The 24118-nt window shown below is 53.0% G+C and overlaps 2 protein-coding genes across 9 annotated transcripts in view; one reads left to right on the top strand and one right to left on the bottom strand.

The window, feature by feature from the left end:
* The window catches only part of MGAT5 (alpha-1,6-mannosylglycoprotein 6-beta-N-acetylglucosaminyltransferase), a 557249-nt gene extending 536941 nt beyond the window's left edge, over window positions 1–20308 (top strand). For all 8 annotated transcript variants that reach the window (XM_078070704.1, XM_078070706.1, XM_036106945.2 and 5 more), the window contains 2 exons: window positions 8606–8763; window positions 14383–20308. In XM_078070704.1, coding sequence (XP_077926830.1) covers window positions 8606–8763; window positions 14383–14581 — 357 coding nt within the window. In that variant the 3' untranslated portion in view covers window positions 14582–20308. The remainder of the gene's footprint in view (window positions 1–8605; window positions 8764–14382) is intronic.
* A 986-nt stretch (window positions 20309–21294) lies between these two features.
* Window positions 21295–24118, bottom strand: part of TMEM163 (transmembrane protein 163) — a 220790-nt gene continuing 217966 nt past the window's right edge. The window contains exons 7-8 of the mRNA XM_036106950.2: window positions 23535–23676; window positions 21295–22281 (exon numbers count right to left, since the gene is read on the bottom strand). Coding sequence (XP_035962843.1) covers window positions 22221–22281; window positions 23535–23676 — 203 coding nt within the window. The 3' untranslated portion in view covers window positions 21295–22220. The remainder of the gene's footprint in view (window positions 22282–23534; window positions 23677–24118) is intronic.

The following is a 24118-nucleotide window of genomic DNA, read 5'->3' on the forward strand; positions in this document are numbered from 1 at the left end:
GCTTTTATCTCAGAACCTTTTCAAGGTTGTCCATCATCCTCACCCAAGGCCACAGGAGCCAGGGGAAGCCAATTGACAGCAGTTGAGAAAGCCCCAGGCTTCAGTGTTCCGTTGAGTGGCTGACCGCTGGAAATCTACCTCATACCCAGCCAACCCCGGGCTCCCTCACCCAGTGGGAAAGAGTCCTGATTGAGGGAAACCACTTGCTTTTTTCCCTTAATGCCCCTGCCCTGCACACACCACCACTGCTTTGCTGTACTGGAAATGTTGATTTGAGTTGCATGCTCTTCCAAGTCAGCACTCTGTAAGAAGTGCTCTCTCCAGGAGCTGGGGAGGAACTGGGGCAAAAATCCCTTGTAATCTCAGATCAAGAGCATTATCCTTCCCTAACCTGAGTGTCCAGGTCTGTTAAGGTTCTCATGATGCATTTCTTGGGAAAGATTTAGGTATTTGCCTCAGGCCAGAGAGTATAGAACAGGTTCTTTTGAAGGAATGGCAATGTTCAGGTTGCTTTCTGAAAACCATGCGTGTGTTCCTCATTCCTATTCTCTGTACTTCCTGTAAAGATCCTGTAAATGTACAGAATGATTATGCTCACATTATTTTGCAAAGAGCTGTGTAATTCATGTGAAAAGCATTCCGGGTTATGGAGGGGAAAAGGAATTAACCTCAAGAGCCACTGTGGAATAAGCTTCAGCTCCTAGGAAATCTGGCTTATCCAAGCCCATCTTGAACTCCCCGGCTAGTGTTCTAGATGCAAGAATAAGCCCGGTGGCGAATCCGGATAGTCCAGGGTAGCAAGGAGTGGTGGTGGAGGAGACAGGTTGCAGGGGAAGAGGAAGAGGCACTGAAAAGGGGACAGGGTTGGCCCTCGTTTGGGGAATGTTTGCTCTTTGGAGAAGTGGACAGCTACTGTTGGCCTAGCCATTCCTGATCCCAGAGACACTGGCTGAGGAATGCCTAAGTGCTGGAGCCTGGAGTCCGGCTCCACCACCACTCTCTGTGATCTCGGGCAGGTTCCTAACCTCCTGGTCCTGTTGCTGCTTCTGTGCAGTGGGGATACCACCACCCACCCCAAAAGGCTGATGGAGGAATCGATAGATTAATGCAGGTATAGGGCCAAGAGCAATGCCTGCCACGGAGTAGGTCCTCGGGAAGCTTCAGCTACTTGCTGCTGCAGGAGCCCAGCACCCGCCCGAGGTATGCTTTTTAGAGAGCTTCATTGAGGTGTAAGTTACAGGCCATAAAAGTCACTCCATGTAAGGATACAATTAAACAATTTTCTAATCATATTGATAGAGGTGTGCGATTACCACCAAAGTCTAGTTTTATAGCGTTTCTGTCACCCCAAAAACCTCCCTTGTGCCTATTTGCAGTCTTTGCCCCAGCCCCTAGGCATCCAAGATTCTGTGTTCTGTCTCTGGAGATTTGCCTTTTCCAGGTGATTGCTGGCTTCTTTGACTCAGCGTGATATTCGTGAGGTTCATGCATGTTCATGTATCAGTACTTCTTTTATTACTATTATTATTCTTATTATTATTGCTGAATAGTGTTCCACTGTGTGGATATATCAGCGTTTGTTTATGCATTCACCAGCTGACGGACATGGGTGTCGTTCCCACCTTTGGGCTGTTGTGAAGAGTGTATGAACATTCCCACGCCCGTGGATGTGTGTTTAGAGGATGTGAGAGGTCTGGGGCTAACTCCTTTAGGAGTGAGCTTGTTGGCATGTGTAGCGGTCATCCATGGAGATGGGTCACATCATCACGTTGGCATGTGTAGAGATCATCCATGGAGATGGGTCACATCATCACATGTTTGCATGTGTAGAGATCATCCATGGAGATGGGTCACATCACATGTTGGCATGTGTAGAGATCAGCCATGGAGATGGGTCACATCATCACATGTTGGCATTTGTAGCGATCATCCATGGAGATGGGTCACATCATCACTTGTTGGCATGTGTAGAGATCATCCATGGAGATGGGTGGCAACAGCTCAGCGTCACAGCCACCTCTTCAGTTGTGCCTCTGGAGACACAAATCCACACCCACTGCCTCCCATCAGCCCAGCGGCCACCTGGGGACAAAGTTCACTCCTTTGAGGACAGCACAGGCCGAGAATGGGAGATACCAATGGGCAACTGAAATGTCTTTAATCCAGTCAGTCAATATTTATCGCACACCTTTTTTGTGCCAGGCCCTGGATCTCCCAGCTATAACATAAATAACAAACGTGTCTCTTACCTCTCAAATAGCTGGTGGAATTTGGCCCAAACCCCAATTTCAAGGCCTACAACCTGTCCCTTCCTTTTTTTCTCTTTTGTCTTTTTTTCCCCCCAGATTCCTGGCCTTACTTCCTCTAGATCTGCCCCCAGACCTGTATGTGCACCTGTCTTCTTGGCTGCACAGAGTTTCTGCCGAAATCCACTTGCACCCGCTATGTCATGGGCGTAGTAACTCTATTAATGGTTTGCCCGGGACTGGGGGGCTGGAGGGTTTGTGGAGGAGATCCCTTCACAAACAACCAGGAGAGAGGGGCAGGCCAGCGCCACCACCCCATGGGGAGGGGTGGGGGGCAGCACCCCATCATCTCTGCTCTTTGGCTGTTTCTGGGAGCCACATTCTCTCCATGCTGTGACTTGGCCTTCGTGACAAAGGTAGCTCCCTTCTGTTCCCCAGTAAATTGTCTTCACTTGTGCAAACGCTGCTTTTTCTCCTAAAGTTGTTGACGATAAATGTTTCTTATTAGAGTCAGTGCAGGAAAATTTCAGAATAGTGAAATTTAGGGGAATTTGGTGACTGGGTGAAATAATTGTTGGAGAGGAATGCAGATGTTCTGTGTTCTAAGTGGCCTCGTTAACCAGATTGGAGATTATTACGTCTCATCCTGGCTGTAGAAAGCCTCTCTGAGGTAGAATATTGTCCCTTTCTGCTTCTACTGTCAGAGCCCCAGGATGCCAAAACCATTCAATTCAGTTCAGCAGCTCTATATTGTGCACCAGCTATCTGCAAAGCACTCTATTTGTGGGAAGCCACTAGCTCCTATTCAGCCTACAAAACCCAGCCCAGAAGTCCCTATTTCCTGGAAGCCTTCTCTGACTGCTTCCACCGCCACACTGCCGATCCCCACAGAGTTAATCATTTACCTACTCTAACTAAGTGGCCTTTACATCCTGTTTGGACATCTGTTTTCTGCTGTTCTGTAATTCTTTAAATGTTGGCCTCAACATTTAACAGCCAGAGCTGTGTGCAGTGACTCTGTGGGACCTCCGGGACCCCACCTTTGCTGCTTCTGGCCCCCACCCTGCACACTCTCAGCTCCTACTACGTGGAACACTCTGCTGCTCTGGAAGCCTGCTAGACACTCCCTTGTCACAGCCTCTGATCCTAGTTTGCCTCTGCCTGGAATGTTCTTCCCAGATAGTTGCAAGTATCTGGGTCTGTTCTCAAATGCCCCTTCTCAGTGGTGCTTTATCTGGACACCTTCTCCCCCAGCAGTCTCAATCCTTTTTCCTCACCTCATTTTCGTCTAGAGCACTTACCACCTTTGGACATATTATATTTATATATATATATATATATACTTTTTTTTCTGTCTTTCTCATTGAATATAAGGTCTATGAAGGCAGAAGTTTGGTGGTTCCTTTTTTTTCACCAGTACCCAAGGGCCTGGAAAAGTCCCTTGCATGTAGTAATAGTAAGAGCCAACCTATAGATGGTGTTATTTATCTCAGGTACTTTTTGAACACTTAAGAAGCATCATAGTAGTCCCCCTGGTCTGTGGGGGATGCCTGAAACCTCGGGTAGTACCAAATGTATATACTATGTTTTCTCCTATCCATACATACCTGTGATAAAAGTTTAATTTATAAATTAGGTACAGTAAGAACTTAACAACAACTAATAATAAAATAGAACGGCTACAACAATATACTGTAATCCAGGTTATGAGACTGTGCTCTCTCTCCCGGTATCTTATTGTCCCATGCTCACCCATCTTGTGATGCTGACAGATAAAACGCCCGCATGAGGAGATGCAGTAGGGGAATGATGGAAGTGCTGTGACATAGCGTTCGGCCGCTGCTGGCCCTCTGACGATTTGTCAGGAGGAGGAGGATCATGTACTTTGAGACCACCGTTGACACAGGGAGCTGAAACTGCAGAAAGCGAAACTGCAAAGGGGTTGGGGGTGGGGGAGCAGTTCTGAACCCTTAGGCTTTTCTGCTTCTCCGCAAGTATTTTGTTGAATGAATGAATGAGCGGATGGGTGAGAGGAGGAGACGAGGCAGGTGAGCATTGACATATTCGCTCTCACCTCTGTCCTCCCGTGAACACCCAGTCGGGCCGGCACCCAGACGTGAGAAGAGGCTTATGACTGGGGCTGCTGGTTCGGTGGTGCCCTGCGGGTAGCTGGACAAAGAGATGGCTTTCATGGGTCAGTTGTCCATATCTCATCCAGGCAATTCGGCATGTTCCCTCTGGACCTGGGAGCAAATAAGGGTCTACCTTGGAATATTATCTTTACCATGTCTAGGTGCCTCCTTAGGAGTCACCTCGTTTTATCTCACCGGAATTCTATAAGGACTGAAGGACCTTTGTAGATGCGAAAGCAGAGAGCTTGAAGGCCATCTGTGGGCGTCCCCTGCCTGGAGGCCAGAATCGCATCCCTCAGCCCCACACTCCCTTCCGCCCCACCTGGCGTCATGCTTACCAGGACACCTTCAGGCTCTCCAGATGGTTCACCAAGCCTTAAAAAGGTCCTCCTGCTATTTGCACTATTTCTTATCCTACTGGCCCCCAAAACAGACTCCTGAGAGGATGCCAGACCAGCCCGCGGTGATCTATGAGCCAGGGTGCTTGGGGCCCAAAAGCTCATGTGAAAGTGAGCTCATAAGCCTGACTGTTGAAGGGAACCTCGAACAGTTCGGCTGTAGTGGTTGACTAAGAAGCCAGCGGGGCAGCTCCGCCTGCAGAAGGCACGTCCCTCCGTGCAGACCCCACAGCGCCTTTCTGCACATGAGGTGCTGGGCTCCATTTATCCAGGGCTGCCCGGCCTCTGCCGGTGCCGACACCGCAGTGCCTCAACCCCCATGCAGGGCAGAGGCAATCCCCCCGTGGACGGGCGAGAGCAAGGAGCCGAGCATCCATAAAGCACCTGGTACTGACCGGCCTTCGGTCGGTTCCATCAGCTCAAATCCGGGCCTTCCGGCTTGAAGCACTTACCCTGGCCTAACACAGCAGAACCTTTCTCCACACAGGCTGAGAATGAATGAGAAGCCGCTTCTTAAGGGTCCACCGGACTGCACAGCTGTACCCTCAGCCCTAACTGCCTGTAGGTGTCGTCTGAGAAGAGACATTCTGTGTTTTCTTACAAGCTGTAAAAGCCAGAATTGGCTGCCGTGGGTGTCCAGGTCCCCAGCCTCATCCAGCGGTGGGCCGCGCTGAGTCCTGGAAATAAGGAGAAAAATCCTCACGTGGCCTCTAGTGATGTACAGTGTAATCTGATTTGGTTTCCTGGATGTCTGCCCGTTCTGTACACTCACACATAGGCTTTGGCGTTGCACTTAAAATCTCCTTATGATAATACTCAAAGGCTATAGATGTTCTCAGATTGCCTCTAAAGAAGTAGAAGCCAAGTTGCTTGCATTAGTCAGCCAGAGAAACAAACCGAAAAGCAACAGTTAATCTTTTCCCAGTATCTGTGCACCCGCTCAGCTCTGATCAATAACTCCATTGATCATGATGTGTTTTCCTTCTTCCTGTTTGGTGACAGCCATCCTCATGGGATGGACAGAGTACCAAAAGGCAGCCAGTAAGCTTCCATATGCTGTCAGGTAAGAGAGCGACAGCAACCAGTGAACACCGTGACCCTGTTCGGGGTGCTGTGGGAAATGCCGTCACCCTTAGTAACAGCACCCAGCCCAGGGTTACTGTGCCGCCCTGGCTTAGCAAGCACACACTGGTGCTCAAGATCGCCATGAATCGGGCACCTGGGTGGCTCAGTCGGTTAAGCGGCTGCCTTCGGCTCCAGTCATGATCCCACGGTTCTGGGATTGAGTCCCACATCGGGCTCCCTGCTCAGCGGGGATCCTGCTTCTCCCTCTGCCCTTCGCCCTGCTTGTGCTCTTCGCTCACTTGCTCTCAAATAAATAAATAAAATCTTTAAAAAAAAAAAAAAAGATCGTCATGAATCTGAGGAGTCAGATAGGGTCTTCCCGCCCCATTCCTGGTCTGTGGTGGCGCCCAGGGCTGTGGAACCACTCTGCTCGACCTCCTGCCATGCATCACTTTCAGAAGGTTAGGCTGGGTCCTCATGTGTCTAAATAATCCAGTGTATTTCTGTCATCTCTGCATTGCTAGGCTCTGCGGAATCTTCTGTTTTCAGCTTCTGTGAATCCACGTTCAGGGTGTCTCAAACATGCAGTGAAGGTTTTCTGTTTGTTAGCCACCAAACTCCGGCTCTCAAGGAGTCTAGTCCCCTCACGATAGAGTCGTGTCATGGGGAGGAGCAGAGCGGGTTTGCCTTACTTGCTGGGTCCCCATCATTGATTGGAGGAGACTAGAATGGAACCCAGCACTGAGTACTCACTACCCACCAGTCGCCTTTCTCAGCACGCAACAGCATCACCTCCTCCAGGAAGGAGAGAGGGCGAATCAGAAGCCTTAGGAAGTCATCAGTATCTTCGTTTTCCTAATGAGGCAGGATGGACAGCCGGCTCCTGCAGAGCCTGGGGGGCATTCCCTTTGCTCTTTTCTGTGTTCTTTTGCTCACTAAAAGTCATACAAGCACAAATTTAAAAAAAACAAAAATGCACGCAATACAAAAGCGCCCTCCTGGATGCAGCTCTGGCCTGCTTTCCGGGGCTGCACCCACTTCATTGCTAAGGGCCCGGGCAGTGGCAGGCGCCGCCTTCAACTCTAGGCCCACTTGCAATGCTCCACGTGACCAGCCGGGGGTGGGGGGAATGAAACATTTCCTCTGCGGGTGTCAGTTCCGGGAGCCCAGAACCCTGAGATTACAAATCCACTCCTCATCTGCACAGAGCAAGGAAAGGAAACATGAGAAGAAAGAAACTATTTCAGAAGGACATTGATTGGAAAGTGAATTTCTTTACCATCCCAGACCATGTTCCTTCGTTCCCTTCTCAGTGGCCCCCATGCCAACCAGATAGATTCTCGTAGGAGCATATGCACGTTTATAAGCACCTTTCCAGCTTCTCCCCGTGCTTGACATAAATGGAAACGCACTCTACAGCATCCTTCACTCTGCTGCTTTCAGCCCTCAGGATGTCCTGAAGAGGTTTCCATGTCAGCATATGGAAATCTGTTACATTTTGGAGTATTGTTTGTGTTTAAACAGTTAGTGAAATATTTCAGATTATTTCAGACCTCTTGCATCTCCTCTAACAATGCTGCTGTGATGTCCTGTGTAGGTTTCTTTCGATCCTGTGTGTCCCCATATGTCTGTAGGGCGAATTCCTACCGGTGGAAATCAGAGCCCAGGATCCTGAACAGCTTTGAACACCCCTGAGGGCTCGCCCACCCCCAAAACAGTGGAGCAGGCCTGGCTCTCCAGGTCCCCCGCACAGACAGCACCTTTTGCAGCTGGGGCAGCCCAGCGACTCCAGAAGCTGTCTAGGATTCCAGATCCAGTGTGTAAGCAGAGCAAGATCCGGGGGCCGCCGGTGCATGAGTTCCCACTGCTGGGACCTGCTCAGGGTACAGCCGGAGTGAAAGCCTGGGGTTGCAGGTCGGAGAGCTCCCTGCTCCTCATCGGCCCCTTCTCCAGCCCCACTGGGTCTGTGTGCTCATCACCCGGGCTGCCCGTTGGCTGAGCCACACAGGTGGCTTCCTGGCCCACGCGCATCATGCCCCTCTGCCCACCCCGGGTCTTCCTTGGACATGCTTCCAAGTGACTGGCCCTGCCCCATTCTAGGCACCCCCGCAGCTGCTGGGCTGTGGGCGCCTCTCTCTGCCAGGTTACTTCACTTCCTGTCACACGTCCCAGGCTGTTTCCGTAGCTGTTGAATTCGTGCAGTTACAACTGTTTTCAACTCCCGAGCCCTGAGCCCCCACCAAGGCCCCGGCCCCATGGCAGGCTCCATCTGCGGTGCCCGTGGACTCCTCCACTTTATGAAGTCAGAACTAGCACTCACCAAACAGTGTCCTGCTAGGTAACTGCCACATTAGGTAGGTGCTGAAAAAGCCTTCGGAATTAGAGCGAAGAATAGAACGGCTGGGGAAGGTGGGCCCAGAGATGGACCTTCAGGGGTGGAGGCTTCAGATAGCGAGACGGAAGGTGCCGGTAACGAACAGCCACCGTTCCTGGCAGGCATGTTGCTATACACATGTTACTGTCATCCTCAAGCCCTGTGTGGACGATACTCTTGTCCCCCTGTTGTGGACGAGGTATCCGCTGGGCAGAGAGAGGCGAAGACCTGGCCGAAGGACACGTTCCAGAGGAGCCCAGTTCCCACCAAGCCTGTCCACCTCCCACCTCCTGGCCTTCACCACTCTCACCGTGGGCTGCCTCACCTTGTCTGGGCCACTCCCCGCCTGAGTCCCTGCTCCCTTGACTGATGGCTTCCTTGTCATTGTAGGACTTCTGCCACGGGCAAGTGATGTGGCCGCCCCTCAGCGCCCTGCAGGTGAAGCTTGCTGAGCCCGGCCAGTCCTGCAAGCAGGTGTGCCAGGAGAACCAGCTCATCTGTGAGCCTTCTTTCTTCCAGCACCTCAACAAGGACAAAGACATGCTCAAGTAAGTGCTGGGGGTCGGGAGGGCCGGACCAGCCTCCAGCACACCTCTGGGACAGAGCTGGGCTGAGAGGGACGAGGCCTGGGGAGCAGGTTGCAGCATGGTCCCTCCTCCCCACTGCCCCACTCCGCCAGAAAGTTAGACCAGCAGTTTGGTTGTTAGGTAGATGAGATCACCCTGGCATGCTGATAGATTTAGAATTCGAACGGGGGTGTTGTATTTGCAGAAATAAGGCCGTGTTTGGGATCTGAGATGGTGGGAAGGGTTTGGTTTGTTCATGTCATACCCAAGAACTGTGGGAGTGGAGATGGGCATAGAAGCACAAGCCTGGGGGCCCCCACCCCTGGGCTCCCCTGGCAGAAGCCAGGTCTTCTGGATGGCTTGAGGGCTTCCCCTCATGCCTGCGTGACTTGTAGTGCTCCCGTGTGTTTCTCTTGGCATTGGCAGACCCCAAATTTCTACGTGAGGTTTCTTCTGGCCTCTGACTCGTACCCCCTGTCAGTGCTAAGTCTGTGCTCCCCGTTTTTATTACACCCACCCTGGGCCGCCTCTGACTTAATTACCAAGCCCCACCCCCTGAATAGCCCTGGTTAAGAGACGTGCTGTCCCAACCCTAGATATTCAGCAGAGCAGTGCTATTGTTCAGTCCTGACGAGGAGATTTAAGAAACGCAGTGCGCTCGCTGCTCATGGCTTGCCTCCCTCCCGTTCCGGCTTTGTGCCCTGTTACGTGGTTGGCCTCTGGTCGTCCGTGCCCAGAGCGCGGAGCGGGACTCGTCCTGTATCTTCTTCTTCTCAAGCATGCTATAAAACCCTTCTTACAGAGCGTGGCCTCTCGCATCTCGCCTGCGGGAAAGCTTCCCTGAGTAGGGGTGTAGAGGATGCTGGTTTTTCCCATTCTTTTTATGTGAAGACCAAGCTCAGAGGCCACCTTGATTCCACTATCAAAACAAAGCCCAGAAGAGAGTCAGTGTGGCGCCCTCCTCCATCACCAGTGAAACTTCGTGAGAAGGGGTGGTGGTCTGATATGTAAGGGAAGATGGTACTGGAAGCTTCTGTCTCCATAGCACATACCCTGAATTCTGGGGTCCCGGGAGGGGCTTCCTACTGGCTCCTTTGGCAGACAACTTCCGTAGCAAGGTAGCTTCTTGAGACCCCTGAATATCTCTCTCTCTGTTTACCTGGAAATCTGGATTCGCTGGGGGCAGACTAGGGACAGTGCACACAGAGCTGTCTCCGTGCAGTCCCCGTCTCCACCTCTGGGGGAGGACACATGAGAAGCTGTGTCCCGGGAACGGAAGCCAACTGGGACTCCTCTACAGCCTGGCCCTCCTTCCTAGCCAGGCACGAGTCAGGGCTCCTGCCCAGATCCGATGATCAGGGCCTGGCTCAGACAGCACAGGGCCCCCACACAGCCGGCCTGTCTCTGGAGCAAAGGTGTAGGTCCAGTGGAGGGACAGAAAGGGGAGCCAGTGGGTTAGTGTCCTCTGTTGCATCCATTTTCTCCCCTGTAAGATGGGGGCAGCCCGTGTGATGATGAGATAATGTGCAGCTGGTGCGCAAGACAGAGAAGAACGACCCCTTCATCCAGAGAGCCTTGGGCCGTGGAGCAGGCTTGAGGCTGCCAGGCTGAGACCAGAAGAGCCAGTCCTCTCCCCCAGCCTCCCTGTCCACCTCCTCATACCCTCCAGAGCCCATGAGGGCAGAAGACCTCGTGGGGCTGTCCCGTGGCCCAGACCCTGTGCCCTGGGATTGCTTCACAACCCTCTCCCAAAGCCCACGGTAGCTATGTGGGTTTTCTCCCAAGCAGGCAGCAATGAATGCTAATTCTGTAATAAAGCTGTCTGAAATTAATTCCCTGAATGTAAGAGCCCTATTGAATACCTTGTTCCTGCATTTGTAAATACCGGTAATGTGGTAAAGCCCCGGCTAGCTGGTGGTCTATTGAGTGCCTCCTCAGTATGAGGCAGTCCTGGCTCATCCATATTCATGGCCAATTAGTGAAGTGAGTGGCTCCTACAGGCCCATGCTGCTACTTCTTCTCCACCTGGGAGCCTGGTTCTCAGCTTAAGCTCCTTTTGGTCTTTGGGTGCCCATGACCTTGAAGAACCATTGAAGAACCTTGAAGAACTAACAGTCTATCCCCGCTGTGTAGTAGGAATTTATATCACATAGATCAGGCCCTTTGGAGTGTCCTATGCTGTCATCTCGAATCGGGGGCAATCAGGCAGTTGGTCATGGAGTTCCTGTTCATGCAGGGCATGGTGTAAGTGCCGGAGAGGTGCCCACAAACTCTCATGCACAGAACATACATGACTCAGGTGTGCTGCCACAGACCAGGGGGCGGGGTTCCAGAGGCAGAGGCCCCGGGAAAAGCCATAGTCCAAGCTGGGGTGGCCCTTAGGGAGGACCTTGGCTCCATAAGTAGGAACATGTGTTCATGTGACACCTTATTTGTAATTCTGCTACTTTTTCAAGTTACAGCTTCTAAAATGTTAAATGATTGAGTCTGGCGTTTCTTTTTGAAGATGGGCAGTTCTAAACCATGAAGTCTAGACCGCGAGCACTCTGGCACCTGAGTCAGAGAAGTCACGAGTGAGTTTGGGGGACTTGGTGGAGTCAGGGTTGGAATAAGCAGGGCAGGAGCTGAGGGGGAGGGGAGGAGCTCAGGGGCAGGGAAGAGGGGAGGAGTAAGACCAGTAGGTGGGGTCCTGTTTGCATCCCTTCATCCTGGGTCTGTCTGTCGGGAAGGATGAGTTGTTTCTATCCTCTCAAGACATAGGCAGCCCCATGGGAAGGTGGGGCTTCGCCTTTTTATTCTTGGTCAAGAGCTATAATGTAAACCAAGGGCCAGTGGGCCTCAGAAGCCCCCTCCCATCCTGTAAGAGGCCGGCTGGGGAGAGGTCAGCACCAGGGGGCCCTACAGAAAGGAAGCAGCCGTGTGCTAGGGGTCTCTGAGCGGGAGTGAGAGAGTATGTGCGGCGGAGTGAGTGTGTCTGTGTCTGTGTGAGACAGGCAGACAGATATCACAGAACAGGGAAGCACAAGCAAAACGTATAGGCTCTGAAAAGGCCAGGGATCCAGCAGTGGGGAGTGAGGAGGCTGGCTTCCAGATGCACTCCAGCAGTTGACGAACATCACCTCCCCTCTCTGACTTTGGCCCGAGGGTGGTGGAGTGCTCTGTCTGACTGCCCAGGGCTGAGGGACCTGCACACTCCTCAAAGGGAGTGCTCCCTGGGGGCCCGGCGGTTGGATGGCCTCCACAAGTGTCTGGAGCCGTATGTGCCCATAGCCCCCTGTCACCTGAACCTTCGGGGAGCTGCCCCGTGACAGATCATGTGTCGTGCTGGGGACTACCTGCTACCTGAGCTCTTTGTGGCAGGTCTCCGGACATCATCCCTGGGCACACTTCTTCCGTGGCGGCCTCCGCTGAGATGTATTCACAGACACGTGCACACGTGTGCGCACTCCCAGGAGCACGGGCCTGGGGTCTGAGCTGGGTGACCAGGGGCAGAAGCAGGAGGGTTTCTTCATGGCACCTGTCAGTTAGACCCCCGCCATGGGGTCTGAGAGTTGGAGAGCTCTCCACACCCCTGGTTAGCAGTACAAGGGAGCTGGCTTGAGTTAAGACATAGCTGCTCTGAGTCACCTAAGCAAAGAAATAACCTAAGCGTAACTATATTTTAAAGCTCTGTTCTGTATGGAAACCTGTAATGCACAGCTGAGTTCTGGAGGACCCTTAATGGGGGTAGGCCAGTGGGGGTATCCTGCGAAGGACCTGGTAGCCCCAAATCTTTGACTCATTCTTTTTTTAAGGAAATCCATAAATCCGCACTTCCTGCCCTTGTTTTCATGGTCCGTGACCTTCAAGGTCTGGGTGCTACGTCTCCCAGCCGGCACACCTCGACCAGAGGTGTTAGGGCGTTTAGAAAGGTTGCAGAACTCTCTGGTGACTGCAGGAGCAGCCTACAAGGGGGTGCTGCCCCACCCCCACCCCCCGAGCACCAGGAGCCAGGCAGGCAGGCTCAGAGAAGCCCCAGCAGATGTGCTGGGAATTGTCCAGTTCCGTTGGCAAGGGCAGGTGCGGGCCAGGCGGCTCGTTGGCTGGAGGAAGACAAGAGGGGGCAGGAGAACCGGGGAGGAGGATGCTTCCCCCCGCCGCCCCAGCGTTTGGAAGCGTCCCAGAGGCAGCAGGAGACCTTGAGTTCCCCTCGGGGTCCCCACCCTGTCAGCAAGAATGCAGATTTCTGTGCACAAAGCAAAGTGGAGCTGGTTGGCATGTGTGTGCATCCACAGCACGGGGCAGGGGAGGGAGGCGGCAGAGCCCGTCCCGTGGACACGGGACGCTGGGCCAGGCTGACCGCAGTGATGATGACGACGGCTGTGGCAATGGTGATAGTTACCATTTATCGAATACTTACCCAGAGCTATACTCGGCCAAGTGCTCTGTGAGCACTGATTTCCACAGCTCCCCCGTGAGTTAAGGCTTATTTGTCCCCACTCTACAGAAGAGGAAACTGAAGCAGAGAGAGGCTCATGGAGATGAAGTCAGGACCCCAGCTCAGGGCCGCCCGGCGCCCCTCACACCCTCTGCTCTGAACCGGTCCCCGGCTGGCACGTTAGGACTGTGTGCTAGACAGCTGCTGAGACCTCCTTGCTCTCGGGGCCACGGGGTGGCTGGGCCCAATGCCCCCCAGGCCAGAGGAGAAAGGATGCAGCTCTTCTCCGAGATAGAGGAGATACAGGCCGGCACTGCTGGCTCCCCCTGGCCCTGCGGGCAGTGGCCCCAGCCTGACGAGGCAAAGCCACAAGGGTTTGGGTCTCAGCTGTGGGGCGAAGACGGTGGAGGAGCCGGAGCCCCGGTTTGCAGTCCTGCCCTGCATGTCCTGAAGCCTCAGGCGCTTGCCTCTCAGGCCGGGGGCAGGAGGGAGCCTACTGTGGCCACGGACCGAGGTGACTGCAGCAATCCAGGGAAATGATGGCCCGGGACACCCCCCCCCACAGGAGACCATCTGATGGCTTTCCGGCCAGAGACTAAGGCCATGTCACGTGAATCCTTTTAAACCACCAATAAAAATATTAAACAGAATTTTTCAAAATACTTAAATGACACACGCCTTTGCCCCCGTTCTCGCTCCTCTGGAGTAACCGTTAAGACTGTGGGGTGTAGCCCGCTCGTCCTGAGGCGCACGTGCACACAGGTCGATCCCGCTCTGCATCTCCTTCCGCTGCTTGCCTTCCTCAAGGACAGCTCTCCGCGCTGGTTCTTGCATTTCTGCCTCATTCTCTCTCAAGGGCTGCAGAGACCTCCAAAAGCACAGATGTGCTACAAACTCTTCAGCCCTTCCCCCCTTGGTGAGTATTCGGATTATTGCCATTTTTTTCTCCCTTACAGACAGTGCTTCGGTGGGCAGCCTCAAACACACATTCCCACACACACACACCTTTCTCGAGCCCGGATTCCTGGTGGTGGGGAATTGCTAGGTCAGAGGGAGGCTTCCATTTCCTTTTTACGACAGGTGAACCGAACGTGCACCCCACACCTCAGGAGGGGGGCCCAAGGAGCCAGTGACAAGGACTGTCCCTGCCTCTCTAACCCTCGTGCCTTTCTCTTCCCCTTCAGGTACGAGGTGATCTGCCAAAGCTCAGAGCTGGCCAAGGACATCCTGGTGCCCTCCTTCGACCCCAAGAACAGGCACTGTGTGTTTCAAGGTGACCTCCTGCTGTTCAGCTGTGCGGGCGCCCACCCCCGGCACCAGAGGATCTGCCCCTGCCGGGACTTCATCAAGGGCCAGGTGGCTCTCTGTAAAGACTGCCTATAGCAGCCCCTGGCCCGGCCCCACACTCACTCTGTGGGACTAACGGTGGCTCCAGCCCCACTGGGACAGGGCCGGGGGCAGACGCCACATCCGTCAGGGACTCTCGCCGGAGCCTGAACTTGATGCTGGAAGGTTTCGATTTGGTATTGCTCCTTCTGGCTTCTCCCTGGCACAACTTCGTTTAATTTCTGGAGGAGACTGTGTCACTGCAGCTGCTCCAAGGTAGAAAGAGAGTCTCAAGATTCATTTAAAACAGAACCAGAGGAGGAATGGAGCTTGTCAGAAAGAACTTTCTACGGGAACATTCCTAAACCCATTAACTTATTTATTTGGGAGGGAGGGAGGGGGAACAGGGGAGGGCCCAGAGGGATTGATCACACGTCTTGCTTCTCTGATTTCCCACTGTTTACTGTCCACCTTCACTGTATTATTACTCCTGTCTCCTTCCGGAAGGAAGCGGGAGGGAGACAGGGTGCACTGTGGGGCCGGTGGCTCGCTTGAGGGCAGCCGCAGGGACCCAGCTCCTCAAAGTGGATGGTGGCAGAACACAAGAAAATCTTGTGTGTGCTTGACAGATGGCAGCTAGAGGACAGGCACCCCCTGGGCATGGGGGGACATGCCTGTGGTGTTGTCCTGAGAGCCCAGCCAGGGACCAAAGATGGGGCCGCTTTGCAGTGAGAGCTCCCTTCCTCGACCCTTCCCCCCCCGCCCCCCATCACATGCACGCACGCACACACCTTGGCCCTAATTTCTGATGAGGATGGCTTTAAGAAAGAAATGCAGGATTGGGGAATTGACATTTGCTAGTTTGTGGTAAATCCACCCTCCCTCCAGTGCCACTGGAAGGAGGAAAGTAGAAACATGGGTCATGCTTGTTTACTCCTGAAAAGGGTTATCCGAGCTGGGGTGTGGACAGGCGCGAAGCTGGCCCCTAAGAACCAGAGCTGTGCTCCAGGCAGGTGGGCTTGTGTTCTATTCCTTCTCATGTCTGATGTCACCAAAGTCCCACAAATGAGGCTCTCAGTGGCCCTGATGTTGCCAGGGGGGAGCAGGGGCAGGCCAGGATGAACGTGGTGTGTGGTCCTGGCCGATCACCTGTGGGTGTGGGTGTGTAGGTGTGTGTCTTGCACAGGGTTGGAGTCTGATGCTGGCTCTTACTCAAGGCTCGAATATTCTGAGGGGGTATTCCGAGTTGGCAGGTTGGCCCAGTCAGACTCACTGGATGCCCCCGCTAACCCTGGAGTTGCCAGTCTCTGCCGTGGTGGGAGCTCCCCACCGCCACCCGGCCCTGCTTCAGTGCCCTGGCTAGAAGTGTGTGTGTGTGCTGTGAAGCCCCTGGCAGCTCCAGGCTGGTGACAGTGAGCTCTCTTCTCCTTCCTGCAGAACATGCCAGTCATGAGCTGTGGCGTGACCCACCCAGCCCTCGCTGGTGGTTTTGAGTGCCTTGGCCACCTAGCACCATGCTCCCCCGCTGCAGCTCTGTGCTTCCCAGTGCCCTGGCTGCCCTCCGGGCCAGCCAGCCCAGCCCAGCCTCGGCCCGGCAGAACAGTTCGGCAGGGCTCATGGCTGGGTGGGCCTTCAGGAAGGGAACTAAATCAGAATCCTGCCTCGTGCAGACCACAGGGCCCGTGGAGCCTTTAGGTATGGGAAGTTAGATGGTGCCCACCTCTCCATTCTTCCCTGTGCGTCAGTAGGATCAAATACACAGCCAGCCTTTTTTTTTCTTAGATTCCCAGTGGCGCTCAATTTCACCTCTAATCCCAGAGAGTGAAGGGAGTGAGGAGCAGCAGCTAGGGTCTCCCCCACCCTTCAGGTGGTCCCTGAGCACATGTGACATGGAGAGTTCTGATAGGGAGACCTGGGCCCTGAGCGTGGGCGCAGGGGCCCCTCAGGAACTAGCTGAGAGCACCCTCTGCCTGGGCCCAGCATAGAAGTCCAATGGGATCTTGGCAATGAGGGGTGTGTGTGTGTGTGTGTGTCTATATGAATGTTCCTCCAGGTATCGCAAGGGCAATTCCTGCTGCAGGAGAAACTGCCTTCCGTGTTGTTAGGAACTGCTTTTCCCTATGAATGGGCCTCTGGGTTCCTCCCTAGGTTGTGGGAATTCCCTTGAGCTCCCAGGGCTGCAATTCCTGGGCCAGGGCCGCCCTCTCCTGGGCTCTTGTGGGAGCTTCCAGAGGAGAGGATGTCATGCAGGCATTGGGCCAGCAGGGGGAGCCTGCGGGCTGAGACCGGATTTCTCTAGCTTGGCCCAATTAACCCATTTTGCAGAGCTGTTTCAGTAAGCCCAGGGACTCAGAAAGCAAGGAAGCTGGAAAGCACGGTTCCGAGAACGATGCTGCGCCGGCCTGGTGTTCCAGGAGCCGCAGGGATGGTTTGTGGCTGTCCTGTTTGCTGAGCTCAGGGCCTCTCTGCCTCGCTGTTCCTCTCCTGTGCATCTGGACTCAGGTCTAGCAGTCCCGCAGAGCACTCGCCCGCCCTTGAAGATCCCAGTGTTGCCCCCGCAGTCCGGTAGTGGCAGAAGGACCCGGAGTTCCACAGGTGGAGCTGCTGCTTCTGGGGCACAGCCGCACTCCAGGTGTCCAGGGCATGATGAGCAGGGGCAGTGACACCCGATGTATAGCGGCCCCCAGGCCACCACACCATAGCCCACATCTGATCAGCGCCCCCCAGAGGAAATTGGGGAGGGCCTCCATCTGCCCTGTGTGGAAGGGGCACGTTGCTGGCTGCCCTGGGAGAGGGCTGTGCCTCTCAGAGTGTAGCTGGGAGCCTTGGGTGGTTTTGCTGCTGCCAGTCTGAGCAGAATCCTAAGCCAATTTTTAATTGCTGATTTACACAGGGCAGAGATCCTAAGTCAGGATCTGTGTCGTCTTGTGTCGTAAGCATACCTTGCCTGTCTGTTTTTGTCCATTTTCTTTTCCTTAGTAAAATTTGGCCCTCCCCCCGCCCCCGCCGTGATCCTAAATTCCTAAACATGAGGGAAATGTACCTAATTTATTAAAAGAGAGAAAGCTTTCCTTTGAACCATAAACACTTTCAGGAGTGAAGACTCCCGAAAGGGGAAGCACACTTCTTTTAATGCCAGTAAAAACCTCCTTTACTTCACGTCTGTAATCTGATTTGCACGTGTACAAATGGAGACACTTGCATTTTTGCCTGGATTGAGTTTTCGTCACTGCTTTAGTTTGCTTTTTGTGTGTGTGTTTGCTCCATGTTTTGAAATACTAAGAGTGTTTCTTTGATATTTATTGTTTCTCTGATGTGCCTTTTCACTTTTCTTTGGGGTTGATTTTTAGAATCTGGGTACCATTTAAGGAAGATCACAGATCCTCCAGCTTGAAGGTAGGACACACCCTTGTGTCACCGAGGATGCTCAGCCCCCTAGGCCACAGCATATGTGCTCGCACACCCCCGTGAGGCCATGAGAACCCCCAGGAGAAGGGCTGGCTTCCTCCCAGGCGGCTCCATGTCTTCAGATCTGAGGACTGCTGGTCGCCAACGTGCCAACAGGCCTGTGCCCCCCGCAACTCAGGCACCCGGTGAGGTGTGGCCTGGGGCACAGGACCAGTCCTCAAAACACTTGATCTGACTACCGTAAAGGGGAAAGACTATGCACCCCTGTTGTTTCCTTAGGGAACATGGGGTTTATTTTAGTAAAGGTGATAAAACTGTATGCTGTGTACAGGTGGGTTTGTGCTTTTGAGACCAAAGCAGGCCATCCCATTTCTCCAAGGTGGTTTACCTAGACTGTGTATATAATTGGGACAAGTACCACCCTTTCTCATGCCCCCAAAATCCTTGATTTAAAAAAATATATATATTTTGTTAACGACAGGCTCGGTTGCGTTACCATCCCAAGCCTGGATTACTTTATTTATTTTAAAGTATTTTAATTTCCACATTGGCTTCGTTCTAATCCCATCCATCCCTGTAGGGCTGCAGAGCATCTCCGTGGGAAGAGCTGGATGGACAGAAGTAGATTCAGACTTCTTTAGTGAGGTGGGGATTTCCTAAAGCTGAGGGTGAGTTCTTTCATTCTTGTTGGCTTCAGCAAAAACTGGAAACTTACGTTTTTCTAGCAAAAGGTCAAATTAGTTGTATAGTCTCAGATGCAGAAAAAAATTACCCTAGCTTTTCTTAGCACTTAAGGTTTTTGTGAGGATTCAGTGTTTAGCCGTGTCTAGCACATAGTAAGCCCTCGTAAATGTTAAATATTGTTATTAGCATTTCATAAAATTTGAGAAATAAAGAGCTAAGTAATACCTCCATGAACATATTCCTCCAAGTTGATGGAATGTTGTAGGAATTTCTGGTTTAGGATGTCCAAGTGCCATGCCCATCTTGCTGGCCGAAATGTTACTGTATCCCTGAATGCACTGACTGATTTGCAAATATCCCCGACTTCAGCCCCAGATGGAACTAGGCTGTAAGAACGTGTAAACTGGAGATGAAAAGGGTGACCCACATGCTGGACCTCACCCCACTGATGTCTTCTGGACCATGCTAGGGTTCTTCTTTGTAGAGCTTTTTGAGCTAGAATTAAAATAAGTTCTCTGACAGACTGTACCCCTTAAATCAAAGTTAACTATATTCCTCTGAAATGAAATAATAAAGACTTTGTGTTTTGTTTAAGGAGAAAGGAATGGCCAGTTGAACTTTGTCATTCCCCCAAAAACTCCCTTTGCTGTTCCCTGCTGGCCGGGGCGGCCCCTCCACACTCCAACCCACAGGGATCAGACCCTGGGCTGGTTAGCGGTCACATGTTTGTTTTGGCCCCATTCCCCGAAAAGACCCCCCCCTCCCCCAGGCTGGCTTGGCTACCCTGGGGACCCCAAGACCATCTGACCACTCAGGTGGAGCTATGGTGGGCACAGAGGTTGGGGGGGATACAGAGTTTCTTCAGAACCACTCCCAAGAGGCTCTCAGTGATGTTTTCCCAAATCACCTAAATATCAGTTTGCTTTTTGTTTTATTGGGGTTTTAGCCTCTTTCTTCCCTGTTTTAGAGTTTTATCTTCTATCTTGGCACTAATATGGATAGACTGCCATTGGGAATATGGAGGAATTTGCTGGAGTCCGGGGTCTTTCTAAGTTCCTTTGGATTCTTTCTTTAGTGGAATCAATTAGCAGTCTTATATGTTTGTGGGTATAAGATTGGAATTCGCCTTCTTCAAAGCATCGTTCCCTCTAACCCCAGATTCTGTGGCGCCTTGGGGACCTCCCCCCGGCAGCTGGTGAGGCATGGCAGAGGGCAGCCGTGTGCTCCTGTGGTGGGGGGGCCGTGTCGGGGGACGGGGCAGGTGCTCAGGCAGGTGGGCAGTGCCATAGGCCTCGAAAGCCTTGCTGGAACAGCAGAAGGACGGACGGGACCATAGCGTGGCCCGACACCTCCGCCAAAGCCAAGAAGGAGCAGACCTGGGAAGCATTTTGCTGGCTGTCATGCCCGAGTGTTCCCGGGACGCCAAAGGAGCGGGCGCCATCCTTCCTACTGTAGTTGCTGTCACAGCCTTGATGTCCTTACGCTAACGGCCGTTTGCGTGTGTGTCTTCAGACAGCTCCTGGTACAACTGTTTTCTACTGTTCACTTCCGGGGTCACATAGTGCAGGATTCTGCAAATAAGGTGTCGCCGTCCAAACGTACTGTCCCTGCATAGACAACACTGCTTTGTTTTCCAATGTTGTAGAGAAAACTAGGGAGAACTTTATTTTTCAATAAACTTTTGTTGTGTGACAGGTGGCAGTGGTTTTTGGGGGTCTGGGCTGGGTGCAGGGTCACCTATGGAACAAACTCAGCGGCATCCCCCAGTGCCGGCACCCACTGATGACAGGTCACCATTCGCAGACCCCCCCCTGCGGAAAAACGCCGATGAGAAGGTACGTGTCAGGGGTGGGGAGGGAAAGGTTTTACTCTCGAGTGGTCTTTCCCTTATGTGGCATCCACCGATACCCATTCCAGAGCACTCCCCCTGTCCTGCATTCACCTACATGGGAACGGAATGGCAAAGAGGACTGGTAGGCTTTTTTTTTTTTTTTTTGCGGGGGGTGGGTTGCAGGGAGATGCCCTGGAAAGAAGGAAGGTCACGTCCATGTCCACCCCAAGGGCTTGTCTGAGAATGCTGGAGAGCGATGGCCAGCCTCTCGGAAGCCAGCAGGACTCCTGGCTACTGCCTGGAACGCAGACGCCATGCAGTTCCCATCATGCATCTGTGGAACACATCCCACAAAGTGCCAGAAAAAACTGGAGTGCTTACGTTTGGCGGGGGGGGGGGGGGGGGGGGGGGGGGGGGTTACTACAGCATAGCTTCCCCTCCCGAAGTTTCCACGTGTGCTAGACACAGAAATGTATTGAATCTTGCATTTCCCAGACCGGCTCACACAGTCGACCCTTTTTTTCATGTGACCTATTAACAAACATTCCCATGCAACACTCCTCAAAATGCTGTCCGAGGAAGCCACGTGGGACGTGTCAGATTGAATCAAGGTCAGTGATGAACCACCTCCCCTCAGCGAGCCAGAGAGCGCCCCCTAGGAGCACCATCCTGCAGTCCCAAGCACCACCAAATGAATGTGCAGCCCCCCTCCCTCGCAGGGCCTGCAGCGCCCATCGGGACAGTCCTTCAGGGCCTCCCCAGGCCCAAGGGACCCCATCCACGGCCTCCTTCATACACAACAGAAAACCTGCCCAGGACAGTGAGAACGCGCAAGATAACCTCCCTGTACCATACAAAACAGGTGAAGGTCTTTATTGGTCGGACACTGTCGCCTGGACGAGCAGCAGGTCCAGAGGCACAGAACCTACACCTAGCGTTACAGAAACGGGACATCGCGTTCCTTACAAAGGGGCAAGCTATCTCTAGCAGACTGGGATGCACCATTACCACTTCACACAGCAGAGACCTATGCACATACGGATAGATTATATAATTGTTTATTACAAATAAACTGTCGTTTCACATTTCTCAAAAATGGATCCTGTTTTTACATGTAGGTTCAGCTTCTGAATGTACAAGAAATGGTCATGTGCTCAGTTCAACCATGCAAAGCTCATACGTGTGTCACTAAGTACTTTAAAAATAGAATGGTCTCCTTTTGGACAAATCTGTTTAGAATCAGGATTAGTAAAACAGTATGAAACTAATGAAATACCTTGATAGAAATTAGGAAGTGATCTGTACTGATGGTTCTGGGCATGTCAAGGGGCGAGGGACAAAACGTACGGTCTTCCCTTAAAATCTGCCAGGAGATAAGAGACTCTGGAACGGGAGGTGGCGGGGGCCACCGGGGGTCCAGAGGAGGTGGGTCGGGTCAGTTGCTATCCATTTCAGGCTTAGAGCACCACAGAGGAACTTTCTGCCAAGGAGAGATCTTATCTTACCCACAAGAACCTTTTTTACTGCAGGAAACAGAAAAGGTCAGTTCTCGCTGGAGGTGGGGAAACCTGTCCCCACTCCTGTGCGCGTTGATGGGGGGAGGAGTGCAGACTGACCTGCCGGGCAGACCTTGTTCCCATGAACACAAACTTGCCAAAAAAGAAATTGGATGTTCAGTGAAATATTGGCACCATCTGCCTGTGTGGAAACCTCGTGGTCCTGACGGTGTTCGTGCGGATGCACAGCAGCCGGCTCGGGCCCCACTGGCCACTGTCACTCAAACATCTCATAGTGGCGGGTCTGCCTCACCCTGGGCACCATGTCGATGAGGAGTCTGCAGGAAGGAAACACAAGTCACCCCCACGTGGACCCCCCACAGCCCTGGGGCTTGAGCGCTTGGGGAAGTAAGCACAAGGCTTTCTAAAAACTACCATATATATATACCATAAAATTCAACCTTTTAAAGTAAACAATTTAGTGCGTTTTAGTATATTCGTAGGTTGTACAAACCACAACCACCACCTAATTCCAGAACATTCTGTCACCCCAAAAAGAAACCCCATGGCCACCTGCAGTCATTCCCCATCCTCCCCTGCAACCTGCTGATGTACTTTTAGCCTCTGCTTTGGCCTCTTCTGGATATTTCCTCTATATGGAATCACCTAACGTGTGGCCTTTTCTGACTCGCTGCTTTCATTTGGTACCGTGTTTTCGAGGTTCATCCATGTGGCCTGAGGCAATACTTCATTCTTCTTAAGGCTGCGGAATACTCTACGGCTCTACTACATTGCTCCATTCACCAATTTAACAGACATTTGGGTTGTGTCTGCCTTTTGCCTACCATCAGTAATGTTGCTGTGATCACTCGTGCGTGAGTCATTACGTGGATGTGTGTTTTCATTTCTCCGGAGTGACACCTGCTGGGTCAAGTGGGAACTCCAGCATTGAACACGGTGAGGAGCTACTCTGGGGTCTCCACAGCAGCCGTCCCATTGTACATTCCCACCAGCAACGTATGAGGGTTCCCCTTTGCCCTCATCCTGGCCACCCCTGATCGTGCATCTTTCTTACTATAGCTATCCTCTCGGGAGGCAGGGAGCGCTTTAACGATTAAAACCTCAGTGCCTTTCCGAAAGGGCTATCTCGAAGGCCGACCCCAGCCTGGACGCTGGTGATTGCACAGCGCTGCTTCAGTGAGAGGACTCAGGCTGGGTTGAGCCTCAAGTGGGGCCCTTCTGCAGTGACTCGTCCCTTTTGGAGAAAACTCCCTAAGTGGGGTCTGGCAGACTGGTGCTGCTGGGCAGGAGGAGCTGGACCTGTGAGGACACCACACAAACGTGCCTCCCCAGTGTGTCATTATGATCCTCGTTAGAGAGGAAGGGGCACAAAGCTTCACGCACAAAAGGAAGACCACAGAGTGAGTAAAAGACTGCCCACCTCAAAAACACTGGGCCCCTGCTGGGGGCGTTTCCAGTCCCCTGACCTCACCCGGGCTCAGAGGGGTCACAGGGGCAAAGTGTGACGGTCAGGAGTGGCAAATGGAGCACTCGTGGCCCCTGGGGAAGCGAGGACAAAAGGAGAACTTACTTGACCCCGTAGGCAAATATGGTGAGGCCGATCAGCACACCTATGCTGCCATCCAGGTACCAGACCGCCGCGTTATGTTTGAACACCTCCGCACTCAGAAGAATGGAGAAGCCCATCACGCCGCCCACGAGGGAGTTAAACCCTGGAGAGAGAGCAAGGAGAGGCTGAGGGCAGGGCCAGGAGAACTTTCTTAGCCACCAGTGAGACTCCCCACATGCCAGGCGTGCCTCCACATCCCGGGCTCCCATCCCTGCTGAGTCTGCAGGGTCCGGGACGGCGTCTGCACACGGGAGATATTCAAGTCGCCGAGGACGACTTAAATGTCGGCAGGGCCAAGGACCGAGCCGGGATCTTCTCAACCCTATGAAGTCCGATTATGATCCCACTTGGCCAGTGAGCGCGCTAGGTCAAGCAGAGTGACATGAAACGCCATGACCGAAGGTGACATAGATTGAGGGCGGGGCTGGGGACTCTCCCTGCACCCCCATTCTTGGCCTCCAGAGTCTCCCATCAGCTGAGGATTTTCTCTCTCCAGGAAAGGAAATGCTAAGTCTAGACTTTGCGACAGGGTGGCAGAAAAGGCA

Source organism: Halichoerus grypus, chromosome 4 (genome assembly GCF_964656455.1).
Source record: "Halichoerus grypus chromosome 4, mHalGry1.hap1.1, whole genome shotgun sequence".
NCBI lineage: Eukaryota > Metazoa > Chordata > Mammalia > Carnivora > Phocidae > Halichoerus > Halichoerus grypus.